General features: G+C 33.6%; 1 protein-coding gene across 4 annotated transcripts in view; it reads right to left on the bottom strand.

Annotated features, from left to right (window-relative positions):
* Positions 1–3957: 3957 nt before the first annotated feature.
* Positions 3958–22297, bottom strand: part of LOC105836708 (histone-lysine N-methyltransferase PRDM16) — an 83363-nt gene continuing 65023 nt past the window's right edge. For 3 of the 4 annotated variants that reach the window (XM_036282743.1, XM_036282742.1, XM_036282745.1), the window contains exons 4-8: positions 20260–20391; positions 18106–18232; positions 11134–11233; positions 8015–8171; positions 3958–7933 (exon numbers count right to left, since the gene is read on the bottom strand). In XM_036282743.1, the coding sequence (XP_036138636.1) occupies positions 5927–7933; positions 8015–8171; positions 11134–11233; positions 18106–18232; positions 20260–20391 (2523 nt within the window). In that variant the 3' untranslated portion in view covers positions 3958–5926. The remainder of the gene's footprint in view (positions 7934–8014; positions 8172–11133; positions 11234–18105; positions 18233–20259; positions 20392–22297) is intronic. The other variant, XM_036282744.1, reaches the window with a different exon arrangement.

The raw sequence follows: 22297 nt of genomic DNA, 5'->3' as shown, positions 1-22297 counted from the left end.
GTCGATCGATCGAGTTGCCGCGCGCGCGGTACGATTTTTTCCACTTTCTAAACGCGCGGGTTCTCCGCACCGAGACCGGAGACCGCGTGGAATTTCGTGATTAGCTCGGCCGTTTTTGTCAACGTCACGTTGGCAATAATGTTCGTTGGCGCGTAGAATTATTGCCCCATCGATGCCGTTGTAGGCTCGCTTGTCTCTCTCGGGCCGCTCTTTTGTGGCTCGGAGCGATCGCCGATACCCCTATCTCCGTTCATGAGCCGCAAGCCGAGAGAAGCCGTCCGACTCCTTTTCGCAACAAAGGAATCCTCTCGCGCCTACCGCCCCTTTCGGCCATTTTCTTCCTTCTGTTTGCATCCCAGCTTTCATTCACACGATTCTAGAACGCGATTGGCGCTACTAGAATTTTGGAGGCGCCATTCGGATACTTCCACTACGATCGGTTGGCGATTCTGTCCGAAAGCGAGCGCTCTGCTTGACCAATCATTATCTTTCGCTGGCCGTCTTACCACAGAAAAAAAAAGTAGGAACATGATTGACCCATTATATGTTCTTTCGCCATAAAATTGGAAACTAAATTTTATGTCCGCATTGAGAAAAAAAATGTGATTTTGCAACTACAATTGCATAGTAAAATAATTACAGTCGCGTGAATATCATTTATAATAATTTTTATAGTAATTATTATTATAAAATTAGTAAAAATAACTATATGCTTATAATAATACCTATATTATAATGATTATTTTATAATACAGCTTACTTAAAGTTTTTATTTTAGTTATAGCAATATCATGAGTTGCGTAGATTAATATTATAATTATGAAAACTTAAATATAGTATAAACAAACTCTAATTTATATTATTAAATAATTATAAAAATATGGTCGGATCCAAAAATGACTATAAATTATAAATTATATTATTACTGCAACTTTTTTTCTTTTACTGTATTATATTTATATGTTAAGTCTATATGTAAGTATATTTTGTAGTGACACAATAATTATTTAAAAACTGTATTTAATTATAAAGTAAAATTTATTTAATATATAAACATGTATTATAAATTTTACTTTAAAATATATTATATTTTATAATATATAAATTGTATATAAGCGCTATAAAATACTTATATATTTTTTTTATATACTTATATACTTATATATTATAACAATATCAAATTAAATAATCTAAATACATGGAATTTTTTTTATTTCTATTACATTTTCTTGACTTACACCTCTTGATTATTTCATACGTGCCCTTCATCGATGCGGTGAAAAATTGACTTTGTGGTCGTGATGAGTTATAAGGCATGGACTTTTACAACTTTGCTGATAAAAATACTCTGCTCTTTTTGCAATCAAATCAGACTGTATAAAAACATAATAACGATGCATTTTCCATAACTTCATGGCAAATTATTTAAAAGGATTGTAACAAAATGTTTTAAAATTTTACGTGTATGTATTGAAAGTTATTCGACAGAATTGTCGGTTTGTTTGTGCAACTATATTCACTTTTGCTTTGCAAATAGAAAATTGTTTAGATTATGACATAATGCTTACCTAAACGCAACACTCTATAATCAACGATAAAGAATCCAAATAAATTCGCAGTTTAAATAGTATTATTAAACGGTGTAACGAGAATATCAGTTTGACTTTTTATTTTATTAAAGCGTGAACTAGAGAGCGCGTTATCCGAGTTTCTTCCGCGATATCTTTACGTAACAATGTTATCACCTTGGCACTTACGTACAGCCAAGATCCGTGAATGCAGCGCAAGAATGCAAGAAGATAATAATACTTAATTACATATATCGCCAATATAGAATATAGAAGTTATTACTAATTATATTTTATTTAGAAATAAAAATAAAAGTGCTTACGGTTTACATAAATTTAAATAGAGCAACTATGTATTAAATTGTTGATTTACAGTACAATTATAAATATAAAAATAATTTGTGGTTTTTATTTACAATGCAATTCAATTATAAACATTATTAGCGTGACAATTGTTGTACTGTCAAATTACATGTAGCGTCATTTATTTGTTTTCTTTCGCGATTCGATGATAAGAGGTTGTGTAGTGTATGTGCAAACATTGTTGTTCAGTCAGACAGACTTGAATGGAATCGAATGGAGTACGATAATACATCGGATCGAGTGGGCGTCGAGAATCGATTCAAACGATTGCATAGTACAGGCAAAGTTCAACCTTCATTAATTCAACGCCAGGTCATCCGTCAATTAACTCACTTAATCGCTCATAGCTGAGATTTTTTCTAACTTATAACAATATTTGTTTTTTATTTCTTACATTGACTGCATATAATATTATCAATATTAAATTAATAATAAATTATAATCAGTTTTTCTAAAATTTTTGTAACATATAAATTTATCAATAATTATCAATATTATTGCAAAAACAGACATAATTTATGATCTCTTTTATTAAAAATTTTTTTATGATTTAAAAAGTATATTTTCTTTTTGTGAAAACAATTGTAGTTGAACAATACAAGGAATAAAGCGTAATCTAGCGTCTTAAGGATGAATGGATAACTGCTGCAGCGCATCTTGCCTTTAGAGCAGACCTTATTTATCGTCGATAAAAGAGAAGCCTCTTTACACTCCGTAACAAGTTTGTAAACTGTTTTACATAGATATAGTTCTTAGCCAAACAAAAGTTGTACAATAAATTTCAATTTCCGATATAATATTGTCCAAACTCGATTTTTTAAATTAAAAATCAATCGTTAATCATTTTTATAACAAAATTAAGTTAAAGATAATTCTATCATCAAATAAAAATTCTGAAATAAAATTTAATTTTTTATATAGCCGGTATTTATTAAAAAAAAAATAAAAAATTAGTTTTAGACTATTTTTGTGAAAAAATTAAAATTAAATACTGGTTATTAAACATTCACATATATGAGACACAGGTTCTCATAAATTTTTATGTTTGTTATTCGTTTCTTCAATTTATATACCCAAGATATTTTATTATAACTTTTAATATATTCTTTAAATAATTTAAAGATAGATATTTAAAAAATGAAGTTGCCGAATTTGATTACAACTCAAAAAATTTATCCAAATTGTTACATATTCGAAATTTTTACTTCTATAATATTATAATTTGTTACAATAATGCAGAATACGTTTACACTAATCTTTCTGACGGGTGATGCCAAGCGGTATTGCAATTTTTAACAGGCTCGTACTATATAAAAAATGTATAATTTAAACAAGCCTTTTTTAGGCACCTACGAAATTTGATTTTATATGATAGAACTATCTTACATATAGTAAAAAGTCTATGACATGTATGTTGTCATACATTTAGCTAATAATGTTTATAAATTTTTAATTTATATGCAACTATTTGATAAATATAAAGTTGTTTATCTCGAAGTATGCAGTAATAGAGTGCAGCACAAGTCAATAGAGAGTGACCACTGAAGAAATACGTTGCATTTGCCTTTTACAATCGTGAAAGTTGAAGTATTTGATCAGAAGTAAGATGAATACATAAACAACTATCTAGTAGTGAAATTGTTTAATTAATAAAAGTAGAATACATCCTTACTTTAATTTTAATGTTGTTCATGATAAAACATAAATAATAATATTATAATAACCTAAATATACTTAATATCTTTCTAATCAATCAAAAATTGATTAAGCTTGATTTATTATATATAAAAAAATATATATTTTTTAAGTTTTTCTTTTAAGGTTTTTACTTTAATTTGATTTATCTTTTTCATTTTAGCAGCCACTACGTAATTATTTTTAAGAAGAAAAATATATAACATTGTTTTCCTATATACAGAATAATAAAAATATGATTTATCAAATTTTGTTAGATTAAATAAAAGATCTTAAAGGAATTTAAGGCAAAGGAAAATCGATAGGTAACATTATCGCTTAGGTAACCAACTTGAAGTGTAATATTTTAATAGTAATCATAATGAAGTTACAGGATGCCTTTATACAGTATGTATAGATAGACAGCGTCATAATATAGTTTTCCTTAAGTAATTCGTTCAATATATTTATGCTTAATCATTTCATAAGTTTATTATCGTCTATAATGAGAGAGAAAGAGAGAGAGAGAGAGAGAGAGAGAGAGAGAGAGAGAGAGAGAGAGAAACAGAGATATGTAGAATGTGTATTCGTAAAACCTTTATGTGAAAAAACAAGCCTCAATTCGGTGATTACAAACGAATAATATATTCTTTGTTTCATTTGTTTATTAATTGCGAGCGTACTTGGTACACATGTATACGCGTATACTATGCTTATCTCTCATCATCATTAATTTCCTCGTTCCATCGGTGACACGTTGGGGACACGCATTTTAATATTTCTACTAGATCAGTGAAACGCGAGGAACGTTTTTCTTTAGCTTACATGATTCTCCTGTCTTGCCTACCGCAAGAAAAACCGTTCTAGAATTGTATTTATATATTAATAAAAATTACGCTGAAATTTTTTTCCTTTTTATCTTTACAAATGTTATATCACCTAATTGTGGAAATTTGTACAGTTTTTCGTAAGGATTTTGTTGCCTTCCAATTTTATTTAATTATACACATTCTCGCACATAATAAGTGACTACGCGCGATACGTTAATTTTTTCTTTTCGTCGCTTTGGCTTCGCGGATAGGACTAATATACATCAATTTTGATGCACGAACACGATGCGAAAGTGTACTTTTTTTTATACTTCGCTTTTCTTATACTTCCTAGGTTTTGCAGCTAGATCCTGCATCCAGAAGGTGAAATTTTTCTTTTTGTAATATGTTATTTCGTTCAGCAATATTCCAACATAATTTAACAATCTTGGGGGAAATCTTCAAACTGATTAAAGCGATTACAGTCATCTTACGACTGAAGTTTTACAACAATCTAATTTCGAACTCTCGAAGGGCGCCCGCGTTCTGAACGCGATGCAACTAACACTGCCGTTCAAAAACAAACCAATCGAGAATAACGCAATCAGATACATATAGATATATATTTAGGATCTAAAAAACATAAGTGGCTGGAACGTTAATCGTAGTGGATACATCGCAAGCCGTTTAACAATTTGCAGAGCTCTCGCAGAGACGCTTCGATCGTTCTCGCTGACGTATGATCCTCTTTGCCGAGCGATGATGTAATAATAACGATAAATTAACTTTTTTTTTTATTAATAATAGTAATAAATAATATTACAGATATGCGCTTCGTCTAATCGACGCTAAGGACAAAGAGGAGCGGAAATGGGGATAATATTAAATTTAGTGCGCATTTATATTCATAATAAATCTGTAGAAATTATAGAACTAGACTATAGAAGAGCTTGTGACATGCGTGTGTAAGGGAGCTAAATGGTCCATTCGTTATTCTTTACAATACGCTTTTCCAGTGCAAACAAACGTGGAGTGTAAAAAAGGATTAAGTAACAAGAATCTTCGGGGAACTTTGTTATGTTCGTCGAGTTCTTTACGTTCTTTTTTTTTTTTACAGAGCACCTGTTTTACAAGTATAATGGGGTTTACTAAATTTCTTCTAAAAAATTCCGGTATAGATATATTAATGTATAATTATAATTATTACTATAAGCTGTCTTCCATAGGTTTTACGGTATCGTCACGGTGTGTGATCACGAAGAATAATAACCCGATTATACTCGAGAATTGTTCGCTTTGTAGAAGCAAATAATTGATATTCTGCAAAGTCGAAGTACGCGGATCGTTCTAAGCTAAATAATTCTGCATCGACGTTATTTCCGAAGTAACGCCGTCACAATCGAGAGTTCTAAGACGAACGTATATCCCACAATAGTTCTGTACATTTTACTGAAGCCAAGTTCTCCTTGTTCTTAGAAGCGATCACGTAGACCACCCAGACTGATCTCTGGGCTATGTCGAAATCTCGATCACCGGCTCTGCGGTATTATTATTGAGCAGCTCTTGCTTCTCCCTCAGTTTCAGGTCATACTGCGACGGCGACGGAGATTCCTTGGCCTCGATCGGCGACAGTCCATCCGTCTCTTCCAAAGGAGATGCACCCTCCTCACTGTCCTCGTCCTCGTCATATTCAACCTCCATTTTGGATTCGTTCATCTCGTGCAGACGATTGGGAATATAAGCTGGGTGCGGCAGTCCGTAACCGCTCTCACCGCTGTAAGTAACCTTGCCCATAAAGGACCTGATCTCGTCGAAGTAGGTGTCCTCCCGCTCGTTCTCGTTACTGCTTCCAGGCGAGTCGGCCACCGACACCACTCCGCTACCGTCGTCAGCCTCGTGCTTCTTCAAATGTCTGTCCAGATTGGTCTGCTGCCCGAAGCACCTTTCGCAAAGCGGACACTTGAACGGCCGCTGCTTATCGTGAATATTCCTCACATGTCTCTGCAGGTTGCTCGAGATGCTGAAAGACCTTTCGCAGTACTTACACTTGTACGGCTGCTCGCCCGTATGAGTCCTCAGGTGTCTCGTTAAATTTGCCGAGCGGGGGAACACTTTGCCGCAGAACTTACAGGAATACCGATCCTTCATCTTGCCATGGACGTGATGATGATGGTGATGATGATGGTGATGATGGGGCGCCATTACGGCTTCCTGAAACGGCTTGACACCAGGGAACGCGCTCAGCGGCGGACGGGCAAGCAGATCAAATCCTCCTCCTGGCCTAGCGCCGCTGAGCCCGTTCATAAGCGAGCCTAAAAAAGGAAGCCCGCGCGGTGGAGCGAAGGGTGGAAGCGTAGGTATCAGCCGAGATTCTGGGGTAGCTCCACTTGGAGGTGGTGGTGCGCTGGGAAAGCCCGGGAAGGCTCCCGCAGGACTACGATACATCGTTTCGAGAAACATTGGATGTATCGGTCTGGGATAAGCCATATGCGGCGGTGTATTGGTCGGTGGTTGTTCGATTGACAGGCTTGTTCTCAAGTGAGGACTACTCCCTTGAATGTCCTTAGACTCGAGCTCCATCGGTGGCGGAGCGGCAATATCTTCTTCCGGTTTCGGGGGATCAGGAGGTGCAGGTGTCCCCTCCATTGGTACTGGCGCTGGCGACGGAGTACGGCTTTTCCTGTCCGCGGCTTTTGAAATGGTGTCCTGCTTCTTAGTCTGCACCCTTAGATCCAACGGTTGCTCGGTCGTCTCCTCCTTCGAAGTGCTTTCGGTTTCCATTTTTCGTTCATTGCTTCTGGCTGCTTCTTTTCTCTTCGAAAGATCGTCGTCACTCTCCGGTGTCGGTTGAACGGGAGGTCTAGCCGGAGATGGCCTGAATGTAGAGGTTGCTTCCTCTGCCGTGGAAGGAGAAACCTTATTGTGATGTGATAATACTCGTGGAGGAGTAAAACGTTCCTTTTTGGGACTGTCGCTCCTTTTCTCGGCCTCCTCGATTTTCGGCGGGAAAAGCAGAGGCGTGTTCAGAAAATTCGGGGCGTTCGGAAAAAGTCCCGGATAAGGGCCCATTAAACTAGGTGGATAAAAAGGCAAACCGCCTGGTAGGCTCACAGGAGGTCGTGGGTATACCAGAAAGGGGCTCGTTGCTGGCGTCGGTAATTGAGGCATCGTACCAGGCGGACCGGTCGGGGTCGTGGAGTCGCAAAATCGCTTATGTTTCGATAACGATGTCACCGTGCTGAAGGATTGTCCGCATTTAACGCACTTGATCTGCATGCGGCAGTCGGCGTGCATGCGCTTGTGTCGGCATAAATTGGAGAACTGGGTGTACGCCTTAAAACAGACCTCGCACTGGAAGGGTTTCACGCTGCTGTGGATGTGAGTGTGCTGTTTCAGGCCGGAACTGGTCGCGAAGGTCTTACCGCACTCCGTGCAAGCGTGGCTCCTCGCGCCCACGTGATGCGTTCTGATATGGCGTTGTAGGTTTGATGGGTCCGTGAAGACCTGCCGGATGTTCGACTTTTAGCGATACAAGAAGATGCTACTAGGTCGGGATGTATTGTCTGGTTTTAGCGAATAAACCACGAATTTGAAGCTTACCTTCGGGCAATTTTCACAGGGATAATTTCGAAGGTCACCGTGGACGATGGCACGATGTCGCACCAGAAGCGGCCGCCAGGCGTAAGCACGAGGACAGCTGTCGCAACGATGTTGTTCCGCTGGATATCTATGACAAGTCACCAGGTGGCTATCCAATCTGGAAATAAAAAATGCAAGTCTCACTCAATGCAATATAAAATATAAGCAATAAAATAAATCAAAGAGAGATACAAAAAAAAGAGAAAATAAAATTGAAAGATAACAAACGTTCATAAAAGTCAAGATAAGTTAAAGATTATACATAATCTATATCATTTCTAATAAAGGAATGAACTTATAACAGTATTCTCCTTTATTTCTTCACAAATTTATTCGGATTAAACATTTGGCAAAAACTTTATTGTCACGTAAAACTGTTTTCAGACATTACTCTCTATATATCTTGCCCGTAAAATTTGATATTATTTAATCAAAGTACCACATTAAGCGAGCAGGATGTGATACGGCAACCAACCTGTATCGACAAAGATTACGTCGCGCGCAGTCTTGGACTAAGTTACTTCGACTGCACAGTGGCGAGTCGACGGCTCTCGTGCAATAACGGTCGCACGCCCATGAAGAAGAGGGCGGCCGCACGAATGCACGCCGTCACGAAGAAAAGCCGTCCTAAGGGGATTGTCACACACGGGGTAAGCACATGGGTTATCGTCACACGGGATGGTGCGCCATAGTGTGCGGCATTGATTTTACACCCCCGAACACACGCGCCGTGTGAAACCCATTCGTAGCGAGATAGTGCCCTCATGGTGCCACACCAATGTGCTGCGTCAGATGAGCTACGAGCACGCGACGCCTTCGATGATGCATAAGGGGGTGGCTCTAGTGCGCCCGATTATGAATCCCGGGTTTAACGCCCCACAACAGGTGAATCCGCTGTGTCGAAAAATGCGGTTTAATGTCGGCTAAGAAAGTGAAGACTAGACACAGAAACATCAATGTAGAAATTAAATTCATTTTTTTTAATCAATACTTTAATTTGCTGATGTCATTTGAATTATTCGGAAATACATTATTTTTGCTAGTCCTATAAAGAATGGCAGATATAAATCGAATTACAATTATTTCAAAAAACAAATACGATCGATTGTAAATAGAAGTTAATAAGGGAGAGAAACAAAAGGGTGGCATGAACTCATCTACAGAAGAGCTAAACGAGAGAAGAGAACGGAATATTTGTTTTCAGTTATAATTCTTGCATTCTTGAAAAATTGAGTATGAATGTTGCAGGCATCAATAGAACTTCATTTATAGGAAAAAGAGCGCTTAACAAAAAAATGTACCATATGTTAAATATCATATGTTATGAATTTTTGACTGGCATGTATAATATTTGATTGAGTGTGTCATTAACGAGATATAAAATATTTAGTGACAAAATTATATTTTTAAAAGAATTTAATAATACTTATGGAAACTGACATAAGATATTCGTGTACACCAAAACAATTTATTATAAAAATATCATAAAATAAATGTTTTGATCCATTATTGAGTCTCTTTCAATGCACACTTCTTCAATAAATAACTTTAATAAATAAATAACAAGTATAAAAATCAGTTGACCTATTTAAAAATAACAATTGAAGACGTCGTATTATGTAGCTATAAAGTCAGTTAAATTATTAAAATTTTTTACAATTAAATTATTAATATTTTTCACAATTTTCAAAATACAGTTATCTAATAAAGAATTCATGACTGGCGTTCTTTCTCTTAAATAAAAAAACTTGTATAGATTACTAGTATTATAACTTATAATAAATAATAAATAATACAAGATAATAAAATGTAGTCAACAGTAATTATTACCAATTTGAAATAAACAAGCAAAACTTTAATAAATTGTGTATAAATAAGACCAAAAATTATATACTTATAAGAAGTCCCAATAACGAATTAAGATGTTTACTTTGTGATATTTTTGGATATTTGAAATAATTACTCAAGTACATTTTTTTAATAATAAATCTTGAGGTATATACACATGAGCAACTTTCTATTCTTCATATTCTTCAGTTTTTATATTTAATTGTGCCAAAATTTTATGTTTATTAAAGCGAGAGAAAGAGAGAGACAGAGAAGGAAAGAATATTATATTCTTTATATATTAATTAAACAATTATACAAAATTGAATATAGTTAAATATTTGATAAAACATTTATATTCTCTCTCTCTCTCTCTCTCTCTCTCTCTCTCTCTCTCTCTCTCTCTCTCTCTCTCTCTCTTTCTCTCTTTAATAAACATAAAATTTAGGTTCAGTTAAAGTAAACATTTAGCATTATTTTACTTGTTACAAGTTCATGCTAATTACTCTTTCATTAAAGGCAATGACGTGAGCCTGAAACAGAATAAAGGCTGACTAAGCATCATATTCAATCCGAGCAAGAAGTTTGAAATGTTTAGGGTTCTAAAGAAGCCGCTCGCGTGACAAAAGGCTTTTGTGACGGCATATCGCTAGTTTCGAGATTTGAAAGTGATTATGTACCACTCGATCTCTAAATTTGATCGATTAATTAATAATTAATGACAAAATCAACGGACGCGGGGAACGTTTAATGTCGAAGCGTTGTCTTTTGATTTCAATCCGGTGTGTTGCTCTGTCAAGCACGTAATTATCGCTCATCTGATTTGAAAAGCGTATAATGATGTACCATAAATTCTTGATGAGTCTGCTCTTTGTATCGTCGCGCAACGATAATAATCTTGGAATAATGGAATGCATGGAATAAAGGCGTTTTGCGGCAACAGAACTTTTACAGGATATATACAACTATATAACAAATAAAAAAGTAAAAGTAAAAAAATAGCTGTTTTATTTACAATTTAGTATAAACATTAATAAATAAATACAAATAATATTAAAGCGCGATATTTTTTCTTATGTAATTTTTTTAACAGTACATATATCTCTTGAAATATTAAGATATTTTGCGCTTTTCTTAATGCTTAAAGTTTTGCCAAAATACTTTTCTAAGAGACACAAATAAAATATTATCTTTTCTTGTGTATTTTGTTATTTGTTAAAAAAAATAAAATAACTAGTACAATAAATACTTACAGCTCGATATCTTGGAATGGCTTGTCGCAGACAGTGCACCTCGTTTCTCCTTCCTCCTCGTCCTCCTTATCCTCATCGACAGTTCCACTGTGCTGAGAGGCTGTAAATGACGAATACAATAATACAGATCACAAGTGTTCCCGACACATTGGCGATAGCGCGAGTAAAACTCGCAATCTTTTCACAATTTATGTGTATATGTGTGAGTGGTCGTATTGCTCTATAAATTATAACCCCCTGCAAACGATGATACGTGACATGTCATGGTGTGGGCGAATTACGTGATCCAGAACCGCGCGAGGGCCACAGGAGTGGCGTGACAAGTGGATTGTTTCTGAATTATTAAATTAAAGTGGCAATATCGTCTGATCTACTAAACGAAGACGTCGATACTTCATGGAATTCGATAATGATTTAACTGAGCTTTGTAGAAATAATTTTCAACAAACTCGCAAAGTTCACGCCAAATTACTCAATTGGTATTACAATATTTACGTAATTATACGCTTTTGGTTGCGTTTGTTAAATAATTTTCGTATTCAAATTTGCGCTAGTATTGATTCATTTTTATTAATTAATTTGATACAGAAATTATATATATATATATATAGTTTAAGCGTAGATTTAACATAAATTATATTCATTTTCAAAATTTAGCTGATCACACAGAATCATATATAGCTTCTTAATTATAAATTAATTTGAAACACACACACATCAGTTTTTTTAATTGTTGCTCTAGTAAGATAAATAAAATAATTTATTATATAAAATATTTACCGTCCAACTAAAAATCTCTGCCAAATACTGATTTATATTTATTATTTATAAGACAATTGTACGCGCGTGCGGGCAAGCGAGTTTGTAAAATCAAAAAGATTGACTTGATCACAACGCGATTCAAATTACTTCACTACACTCTCATTTCTTTCTTTTCAACAAGTACGATCCGACACACAAGCGATCGCGAAGACAATAGACACAATGATATTTTCGTTAGTTGACGGTACACCGTCCAGTAACTGTAAACGCAAACGGGGGTGCCTAGAATCGCTTGCTATTGGTACAAGCGACGTTGGGGATCAGCCAATCGCAGGTGAGTCTCGGCAGCCCCCCAGCGGCATTTCACCCCCGAATATCAGAGCGCAACGGCAGGTAAAATCAGGGATCCATGAAGAAGACGAAGCGCGATGATCAATGATCGAACACGCAACTATCATGAGTGATAGTGTGAAATATAGCGTACAAAATAATGTATAAAATAATCAATTTTTACATATAAATTTATTTATAATATATCAATTTTCTGTTTTGCGTGCAAATATTTAAAAATATAATAATGGATAAAATTAGTAACAAATAAATATTAAAAAAAAGAACCAATTATTAAGTTAAAAAGCCAAAAATAATTTCGAAATATTACTTTAATTCTATACTGCGAGTATACGCAAAATCCAGCTTAAGTTTGAACGATATCCGACCTCCAACGGTTATTTAAATCTGCCGCTACACTTGTTTTAACCATATGGTCGAGTGATGGCCCCCAACGGACCTTCATGGGAACTGGGCACAACCCCCGTACCACCAACTACGCCCAACGCCACGTTAACCCCCCTTAGTACGTTAATCGTTCCTCTCTCCACGACTAATTCGTAGCAGCACGCCGTGAATTTAGACAATGAAAGATGCGGTCGATCTCCGGTACCCTCGAGCATCGTTTGAACGCAGTGTTGAAAACGCAATCCAAATAAAAAACAAATTAATAAGTAACTAACAATTAAAAATAAAGAAAAGTGTAATAATGTTCAGTCAAAAAGATACTAAAATGACAGTCAAAGGAAATACTAATTTACATACACAAACACGAGATAGAAACATTAACTTTAAAAATAATTTTTTAATGTATATAAACATTTGTAAGGTATAATGCAATTTTACAAAATATTTTATATACATTATTTATGTATAAAATAATATAATATGCAATAACATAAATAAATAATTTTATTTATCAGTAAATAGATATGTATAAGATAAGATTATAAATAAAAAGTAATAAATATAATTCTCTTCGTCGTATATAATATTCTCACAATAAGAATTTTTTACATAAACTGAAAAAAAATTACAAATTAAATACATTTCAAGCAATCTCTAAAATTTATAAAAACAGTTGAAATATTATGTTAATCTGTCGCGTAGAAGGTGTAGCAAAGTCACGTTGCGGAAAGTCAACAGGTGGGATCTGCTGGCAACACCCCCCGCAGTCGAGTAGTCAGTTGGCAGTTGCATGGGAAAAAGTAACGGAAATCAATGTTCTTGTATCGTGGCGTCCACAATTTTCTCTCAAACGACATCATTAAAATAAATCGATAAATATATCGAAATATTTAAATCTATTTGCTTATTAATTTATGCGTTTACTTACTTCATTACACTTTTCTTTCAAAATTAAAAAATTTTAATTTTTATAATTTTTTAAGTTATTAATTTTAAATTTTTAATTTTTAATTATATATACACTCTTTTTTTCTTTCATTAAAATTAAAAGCTTTAATAAGTTTGAATTGCATTAAAATTAAAAGCTTTAATAAGTTTGAATTGCATCTTTGTAGTCATTGTAAAAATAACAATATATGTAAATTATTTTTTATAAATAAAAAATTAAGTCTCTTAAATACCTTTTCTTTTCTAAAATATTACAAAATTGGAAAGATTATTTGATTTAAATATATATATGTTATTAATGCAATTCAAATAACTATTTTATATAAACCAAATAATATTTATCTGATAGTTACTATAATAACACTAAAAATAGAATATATTTATTTAATTCAAGTAATCTTTCTGTTGCCCTTGTAATATATAAAATTATATAAAAATATTAAAAAATCATATAAAACCTTTAACAATTTTATTGCAATAGGAAAAACTCTCATTATTTTAGATATAAGAAAATAGTTTTATAAAATCGTCATATATTTTGACCAAAAAAAAATATTTAGAATTCTTGATAATCATGACATTATATTATATAATATCAAACATTATATTACATAATTGTCAAAAATTTTATGTAATCTTTTATATTAAATATTTTAACTTAATGATTTAAGAAAGAAAACATCTTTCTTTGATAAGATAAACGAAAAATCGTTATCTGCTTGCAACTTTCAGTAAAAATTTGTCGCACGCGACCGTAGCGATTTCGAATCAAACGTCAAATAAATGTGTCATTAGTCTGATGAATCAGATGGGGTTGTAACATGTCACACGCACCTCCCTGCCTCGGAGTACACCACCCCCTCAGGAAAGAGTGTCGCGTGCCCTTTTGTATGCGTATACCCCTTTTTTCTCATTTTGACCCGTGCCCTTTTTTCGGTCGTCCCTGAGACCTGGTTATGCGCGTGTTAATCGACAATAGTTGGCTATAAATTATCCGCTACCCTAATAGAGCTAACCTCGGAAAGCACGCCAATGATATAGACGCGTTTCTCGAGCGCAAAAAAAGAGAAAACGGCGATACAAAAAACAAGCGTCGCCAAAAGTCACAGCCATAAGTCACCACAATTATCCGCAATTACATCTGTCATGGTACCGCAACTCAATTCGTGGTAAGTTTAAAAATTTTTGAAAAAAATCAATGTTACAATTAGCACAAGTATAAATATCGTGTCGATTAACATATACATACAAATATAATATTAAACAATAATATCAATTATAGTAAAACCAATACAATATCATCATTATAAGTTAAAGTTATTTGTAATAAGATCTTAAATTATTTGTAAATTTTTTTTACATTTAACTCGATTAAAATACAATATTAAAAGAATTTTTATTTTAATAACTCATCATTTTTATTTTATATTAAAATATTTTTAAATTTTACTCAAACATTTATCTCCGAGAATAACATAATATTAAAAAAAAGAGCAAGATCTGTATTTATAAAGAATTTATAAGGAGATGGTAAATTTTTTAACGCCATGTGTGAATGAAGTATAAATTTTTTAATGCGAACATTCGATATAGATATATATGTCTGCGAGATTAAGTTAACACACAACTCCGGTTGAATGCCTTACTACGTGCACCCCATGTAGGCGTGTTAAAATGATTCCTCGCATCTTTTTCTTTCGCTTTCCCTTGCTCCCTGTCCCCGCGGAAAAAAATGATCCGTCCGAGGGAGAGGCGCAGCGCAGATGCCCCTCGCAAGGGTTGATACGGAGCGTACGTCGTTTGTTTGACATCATTATTCCTGCTACACGCACCAGCTTGCCAGAGATTCCCTCGTAAAAATGGCTTTACTGGATTAACGCCAGTACCACTCTCTTACGCCATTTAAAGTCGGCATTAATCTCTCTTAACGCGTAAAATTACATGTTTGCTAAGAACAAAGCTCTACAGAATCAAGATATTAGAATTATTAATTATATAGTTAATAATAATTATTATGTATAATGCTCCTTCTTGTATATCAGTTCATATATCAATGGTAATTATTAAATACATCAATGTAATTAAACATTACTACGGAAAAAATTTTATGGTAAAAAGTAAGCACGGATCAAGAAAGAAATTATGAAAATTTTTACTGTTTTTTATCAAATTACCATAATATATATATTTACACTACTTATGGTATAATTGCCTAAAATTTCTTCTCATGGTCCATGGCTATTACTGTACATAATAATTTTTTATATAAAATTTTTTCTGTGTACGTTAATAAAAGTATGTCATTTTATTTGAATCAATGTTGATGCTTTCAAATTATCATAAAATAATAAGCATGAAAAAGATGTTATAATATTTACTCTTACAAAACAAACAGTTTGTTCTTTGGTATAATATTTTTTATTAAAAACAACAGAGATATTCTAAATAATTGAATAACAGATAATGATTCTGAAAAAAGAGAGAGAGAGAGAGAGAGAGAGAGAGAGAGAGGCGAGCAATTTTAATATAAAGAAAATTCGCAGATGCAATTTCTTTCACAATCTAATATGCCTATTATCGTAAGATTCTTAATTTCCAAATTAATTTAGAGAAAGTAATATTATTGGTAGACTCGACTTAATTACCACTCTAACTTTCGCTACTAAAGCTATCTCATAAAATTGCGTCTCCCTTTTGGAGTTTGCTCCACCATTCCATTTAAATGTGTATGTAAATGAACATGTTCTCTCTGAAGATATTTTTTATAAAAAGCATTATTTTTATCATATTTCTTCTTTAAATGACAAAGTTAGTTTATTTAATCAAATTTTTATATAGATGTTATTATATATAATAAATGATAAGAATGTAATATGCACTACTTTATAATGTGTTTAAACGACAAAAAATTTAAACAAAATGTAATATTAAAAAATATATTGCATTATATTTTTATCAGATATGTTACACAAATTACCAACATTCAAACTTTATCAAAACTTTTTTAAAATCAAATAACAGCTTTAAATTTGTCTATAACAGTCATATTATGTGCAAAATTACTAATAATGTAATAACATATCTTCGCTGACTTTGTTAAAGAAAAATTTACTAATGAACCTATTAATGCAAACAACGTATCTTCTACAAAGACGTATTTTACGAGCATTTCCTAAAATTATAACAAAAAACTGTGGGCAAATTAACCGTAGACTCTGTGACGGCGGAACTTCGACAATAAGCCCAGTTTTAATTGTCGCGACATCTGGGTGTCGCCTATAACCCTCCGGTCCTAACTCGGCCTTACCTAAGTCATCATCCAGATTTTGACCATCGTGCAGAAGTTACAACCAGATAATTGTCGAGCAGTGAGGCACGTAAACGTCCTCACTGCTACCCTTCTTCATAAATATCGTGAATATGTTAATGGCTCAATAATTCACACAATAAAATCTAACAAATTCAATTAACTAGATTAAACGGATTAAGCATTTTAAAGTAATTTCAAAAATTAATAGAAAGATGTTTAAATATTGATGTAAGTATTTTCTAAATAAAAAAAGACAAAAAATAAAAATTCTCTAATAAACAAACTATAATTAACCGGTGTGAAAAATATGCAAAAATATGTATATTGTCAATGTGTATATAATGCAATGCAATTTTATAAACGTATATTAAACAATAACTTTTTTATAATAAATTAAAAAAATCTTAATTTTCATGATTTGATCGCGCAGTGTTTTTATTCGTATGAACGACAAACGAGAAGGATGGTTCCGGACGAAAGTCGAAGCGACACGAGACACGGCGACATGTGACTCGAACACGTCTATCTGCAAATAATCAACGCTTATTACCGGACGAGGGTTAATACGCAACGGCCGACCAGGTGAATCACGCCAAAGTCAAGGGTGCATGACGAGCAGCTCGTGCACACAACGATCCACGATTTACCCTCTGCCCGCCCTCGATTCGTCGTTTCGGAAAACACCTGCCCCTGCCCTTCATTTGCGTTCATACGCGTAATTGTACGGGCACGAGCTGCCAACGTGCGCGATGTGTATCGGTACAGAAAGTCGTAAAGCCGTGCCGAAACGATTGTGAATGCCGATATCTTGCCGGCCATCTAGATATTATTTTATTTTGTATTTTCTGCTTTCTTTATTTCTTCTAGACTTCTAGACATTATTTCTTAAACATTGTACATTGCTTATTTTTTGTCTTCTCACTAAAATTATTTATTCAATTTATAAAACGGATCATTTGGATTTATTAATATTTTCAGATAACGATAATATTCAATTTGTCAATGTTAAAAGAGTTATGATTATTTGCACAAAATAAAAAAGTAAAAAACTTTTAATTTAAAAGATTTAATTATTGAAATAAAATAACATTTTTCTGTTTAAAATATTTAGAGAAATAAGCTTCAATGGTTTGTTTTTGTAGAAAAAATTAATAAAAAAATAAATAAAAAATATATAATGTCTAAGCGCAAATTTTTGCGTGCTGAATACTCACCAGTTTCACGATCGCTTCTGTCCTCGGTTATATTTTCACCCAGCATGTCCTGCAGCTGAAGCGGCTCCCGAAGACCCAAAAGTAGCTCTTCACCCGTTGCAATGTCGCGAACAGTTTCATACATCATCTGTCATCAGAATTATTATTTAATAATAAATATTTCAAAATGTTAGAATTATTTATTTTTATAGTGCTAGAAATTATGACATAAAAATTAACTCCGCAAGGCGTTTGTAAATTTATAAAGTATATCTGCCAAAGTTATTTGTTTTTTATCTAGACTGCACAACTGCACCACATGTAATCGTGAAATCTAATTTTCGCAAAATAGTGTGTATACGAAAAGTTGTATTATTTTAAAGAAGTTTATCAAGTATTCCTAATTTTGTGAAATTCTTATATGCTTTAATAATGTTGAATGAAAAAGAATCGCTACAAGTACATTACAAAAGCAATATAACTTTTTCAACTTAACAATTATTTTTGTACTTATATTGCTTATGAACCTAAATTACAATTAAACTAGTGATACAGTTCTTATAATATCCGCCAGAGAAAAAACAGTTTCTATATCGATATTTCGGACGATTGTTCGCGTTTCGATTTTATTAGAAAGAATCCCTTCACACGCGGCAGATAAATCTGCATGCGACTCTATGGAGTTCGGTAGCGTTCGGGAGGCCATAAAACGATCTTTATATTATCGTCACGGGGCCCCGAAGCGCCATTACGATGGCGATTCTGCAGGGCACTGATAGAGAGCTTCGCGTCCCCCCATTCCCACAGCGATTGCGAAAGAGGGCGTATAGGAAGTCAGAGAAACGACCCGATGGGGTGACTTAATAACTAAACACCCTGTATACATGTAGCTTACGTTGCGCCCACAACATCGAGAATACCATGTGCTACGGTTCACAGAGAGAAAGAGAGAAAGAGCCAAATGGACAGAAGCATGAGCTCGACCCTAAATTGACACCGTGACCTCCATCGTTTCCGTTTATACGTCTATTCGACGGACAATCTTATATGAGTGTAATGCTTTTCAAGGCAATTAGAACAAAAATTTGCTTTTTTTAAATATTGTCTTTTATTAAGAAGTTACTTCGAAATCCAGAAGGACTAATTATATTCTTTAAGGATTATTATATTCTTTAAAATGTATTCCATAAATACATTTTTCCAAAATTTTCTATTAAAAACAAACGTAACTTTTTATATTGAGTAGATTTTTAAAAAAACATTTTTGCATATATTGCAGGAAGAGAGTTATTCGAAACGAATGGTTAAAAATGTGAAAAAAAGTATAATGATTTTGTGAAATACTAATAAGCTTTTTAACAATCGATGACATATGTGCAATAAATTGAAATTCTGTTTGGTACGTAATTATTGTTTCCTGTTAACTGCAACTGTCGATCGAGTGTCAGTTGCGTATAAAAGTTAAATAGAGGGTGAATCAGAGAGTGTCTACCAAGTGTCTAGAAGGGGGTGATTTTGTTTGTAATGATGCAACAGCTCTAATTTTTTCCTTGTATCATTATTAGCATTATTGCCAATAATATCAAAGGCAATAAAAGAGGTTTAAATAGATAAAATTTATTTGCATCTTAATAATAAAATAAGTTATTCGATAAGCACCATATGTTTGTTATAATATTCTTTTAATTTTTAATAATTGCAAATATTTCCAGCATCCAAATTTCAATACAGAATTATTGTTCGTGCATGTCACTTGCACATGAAAAGCGTAGAAGTGAAGGATTTCTTTTTATACGCGTGTACAAGGCACCCGGGTCGAAGCCGACGATCGCAGATGCCGATCTGTGATACCAATAATTCGCTCTGCAAAATTATCTCACCACCGATCTGTACGCGTGTTTTTGCGCCGCTATAAAATAGGTTACGAAACAGGCAAATGTCGATTCTAATTATTAACATTGTCTATTTTTGCCATTCTAATCGCTAACTTGAAAGTTCTTTCTTTCTTTTGTTTATTATTTTGCAATAACCTTATCCAGATTAAATTACAAAGCTTGCGACGCCGCATAACAAAAGGAGTGTAATTCACTTATCACACTTTATATCGGTAACAAAATATCATATTGCTGATTTTTTAATTTAACTCTTAACGTTAATTATTTGAGTTTTCCTTACCTGACCGCCGATGAGTACGTGGCGCATGTTAACCGCATGTGAGCTAGGAGTACTTCGAATATATTTGAGCCAGTTGTTCGTCTCGTGAGACGCGTCAAACCAGCCTCTCACTCCGCTCCCCGCTATGCGTACCTGAAACACAAAGTAAACATCCACAAAATAAACATCATCCTACATCACTAATTGTGTAAAATACCATAACAAAATTTAGATATTAATATGTGATGATTAAATGTTTATCATGCAAGCACCTAACATTATAAAATTGTACTTATGGTAGCTGGTAACTGAGTAATAAATTGTGTAATAGTACTAGTAATAGAAAATTAAATTTTAATATTTAACATATCACGGTTTTTGTGCAACTTTGGTTAAAATAAAATTAGTCTATTCAGATTCTTTGCTATATCCAAAAAATTTTTTACTGATATAAACAGATTTCTTGATATCACAACCAAAATGTGTCATTATTTTTTGTATCTGCTAGAATTTTGGCTGTCGTATAGAATTAAAAAATTCTAGATTGATTAGCTGCAATATATATACAGTATTTGCTAATTTATCAATCTCAGATAATTTTTACACACATATAATTTTTGTTGAAGTTGCAAGATCTTTTTTTTGTAGTGTACTAACGCAATGTCAACGTATATGATGTCTAAGTCGTGCAACAAAATTGTTTTTCGAATTAGATCGAAGCACGCGCGCGAAATGTAAGCACCATATATTTATGGCGGCGCGAAACCGCAACGTTTTGGATTCGGAACATTGCGTTTAACGGACTGTCGCTCACGGATATCGTTCTCTCATCGCCCTTGCATCTATTCTGACTTCCCGCTACAGCATCCATGAAGCGTCCCTACTTTTAGGGCGAGACAAGTGACTTTTTTTCAATTGTCTAGTGCGGTCTCGACGCGCCCCGCGACGCTTGGCCGGCCAAGCGTCTCACCCCGATGCGTCGGCGTCGTTCCTGGACACCCCATTTGCCAACGGGAAGCTACGAATATTCCCCTCGTCACCCTCGTCTCGTGCGGTAAAACATATTTTGCACTTCGGTCACGAGTCTCGTTGTCTCCATCGTTTACGAAAATATTTCAGTCATTACAGTTGCATATGTTCAAAGATCGCTTGCAATAACTGTTGTCGTGTGGAATATCATTAAGTATCATTAAGTAGACAAAAAACATATTTAAAAAACAAAAGTAAGATTATATTACCTTATGTGTGAAATTAGTGAAATTTTTAACGGTGATGAATATAACGTTCTATTTGTCCTTTTATTTTTTAGTTTTATAATACTGCTTTAAAATATTTAAAAAGTAATTAAATAAAAATATTTACTAGAAACAAAGTAATAATTAAATTAATAAATGAAATAACTAAATATCATTTTGTAATTGCGAAATTTGATAACTACGTAACACAAAAAATTTTTCTTTCTTTCTTTAATATTATTTTTTAACTTATTAAGTTGAATTGTCTTGAGCAAAAAAACAAAAATTCAGACATCAACAATTTTTTAACAATATGAAGAATTAAATTTTTACAAATAAAATGTATGTTGCTGACACGAGGCAGTTTAGAAGAATTGTGTCCTTGCAGTTTTAAGCAATTATCAAAATTTATATCAAGATCACACGATTATTTACAATAGGAGTTTACCTGTAGGCTTGCACCACCTGCTGGTCTTAAATACAACTAGTATGCGTCCATAAAAATCAATAAATCTCACAGGTGGATAAGGGTTGATGGATAAGAGTCCTACAGGTAAGTAATCCCGGTTAGAGTGCGCTTCAAATAATAGGAAATATTTTTTCGCTGGAAGCTTAAAGATCCGTAATTTATGAATGAATAATCCGGGCGGATTTCAAAAAACATCGGATGAACCGCAAGACATTTGGTTCACTCTGACATTTCCCTTTCATTTACGAACCGCCGCTCTTTCCCGATTCAGTTTAATCTTCATCTTCCTATTCTTTTGTGAACCTTTCACATCATTCCTATCCCATCTTTATTTATAGTTCGTGGAAGGCAAAAT

This window comes from Monomorium pharaonis, chromosome 2, assembly GCF_013373865.1.
Source record: "Monomorium pharaonis isolate MP-MQ-018 chromosome 2, ASM1337386v2, whole genome shotgun sequence".
Classification (NCBI taxonomy): domain Eukaryota; kingdom Metazoa; phylum Arthropoda; class Insecta; order Hymenoptera; family Formicidae; genus Monomorium; species Monomorium pharaonis.
This window is presented reverse-complemented; position numbering and strand designations above follow the sequence as displayed.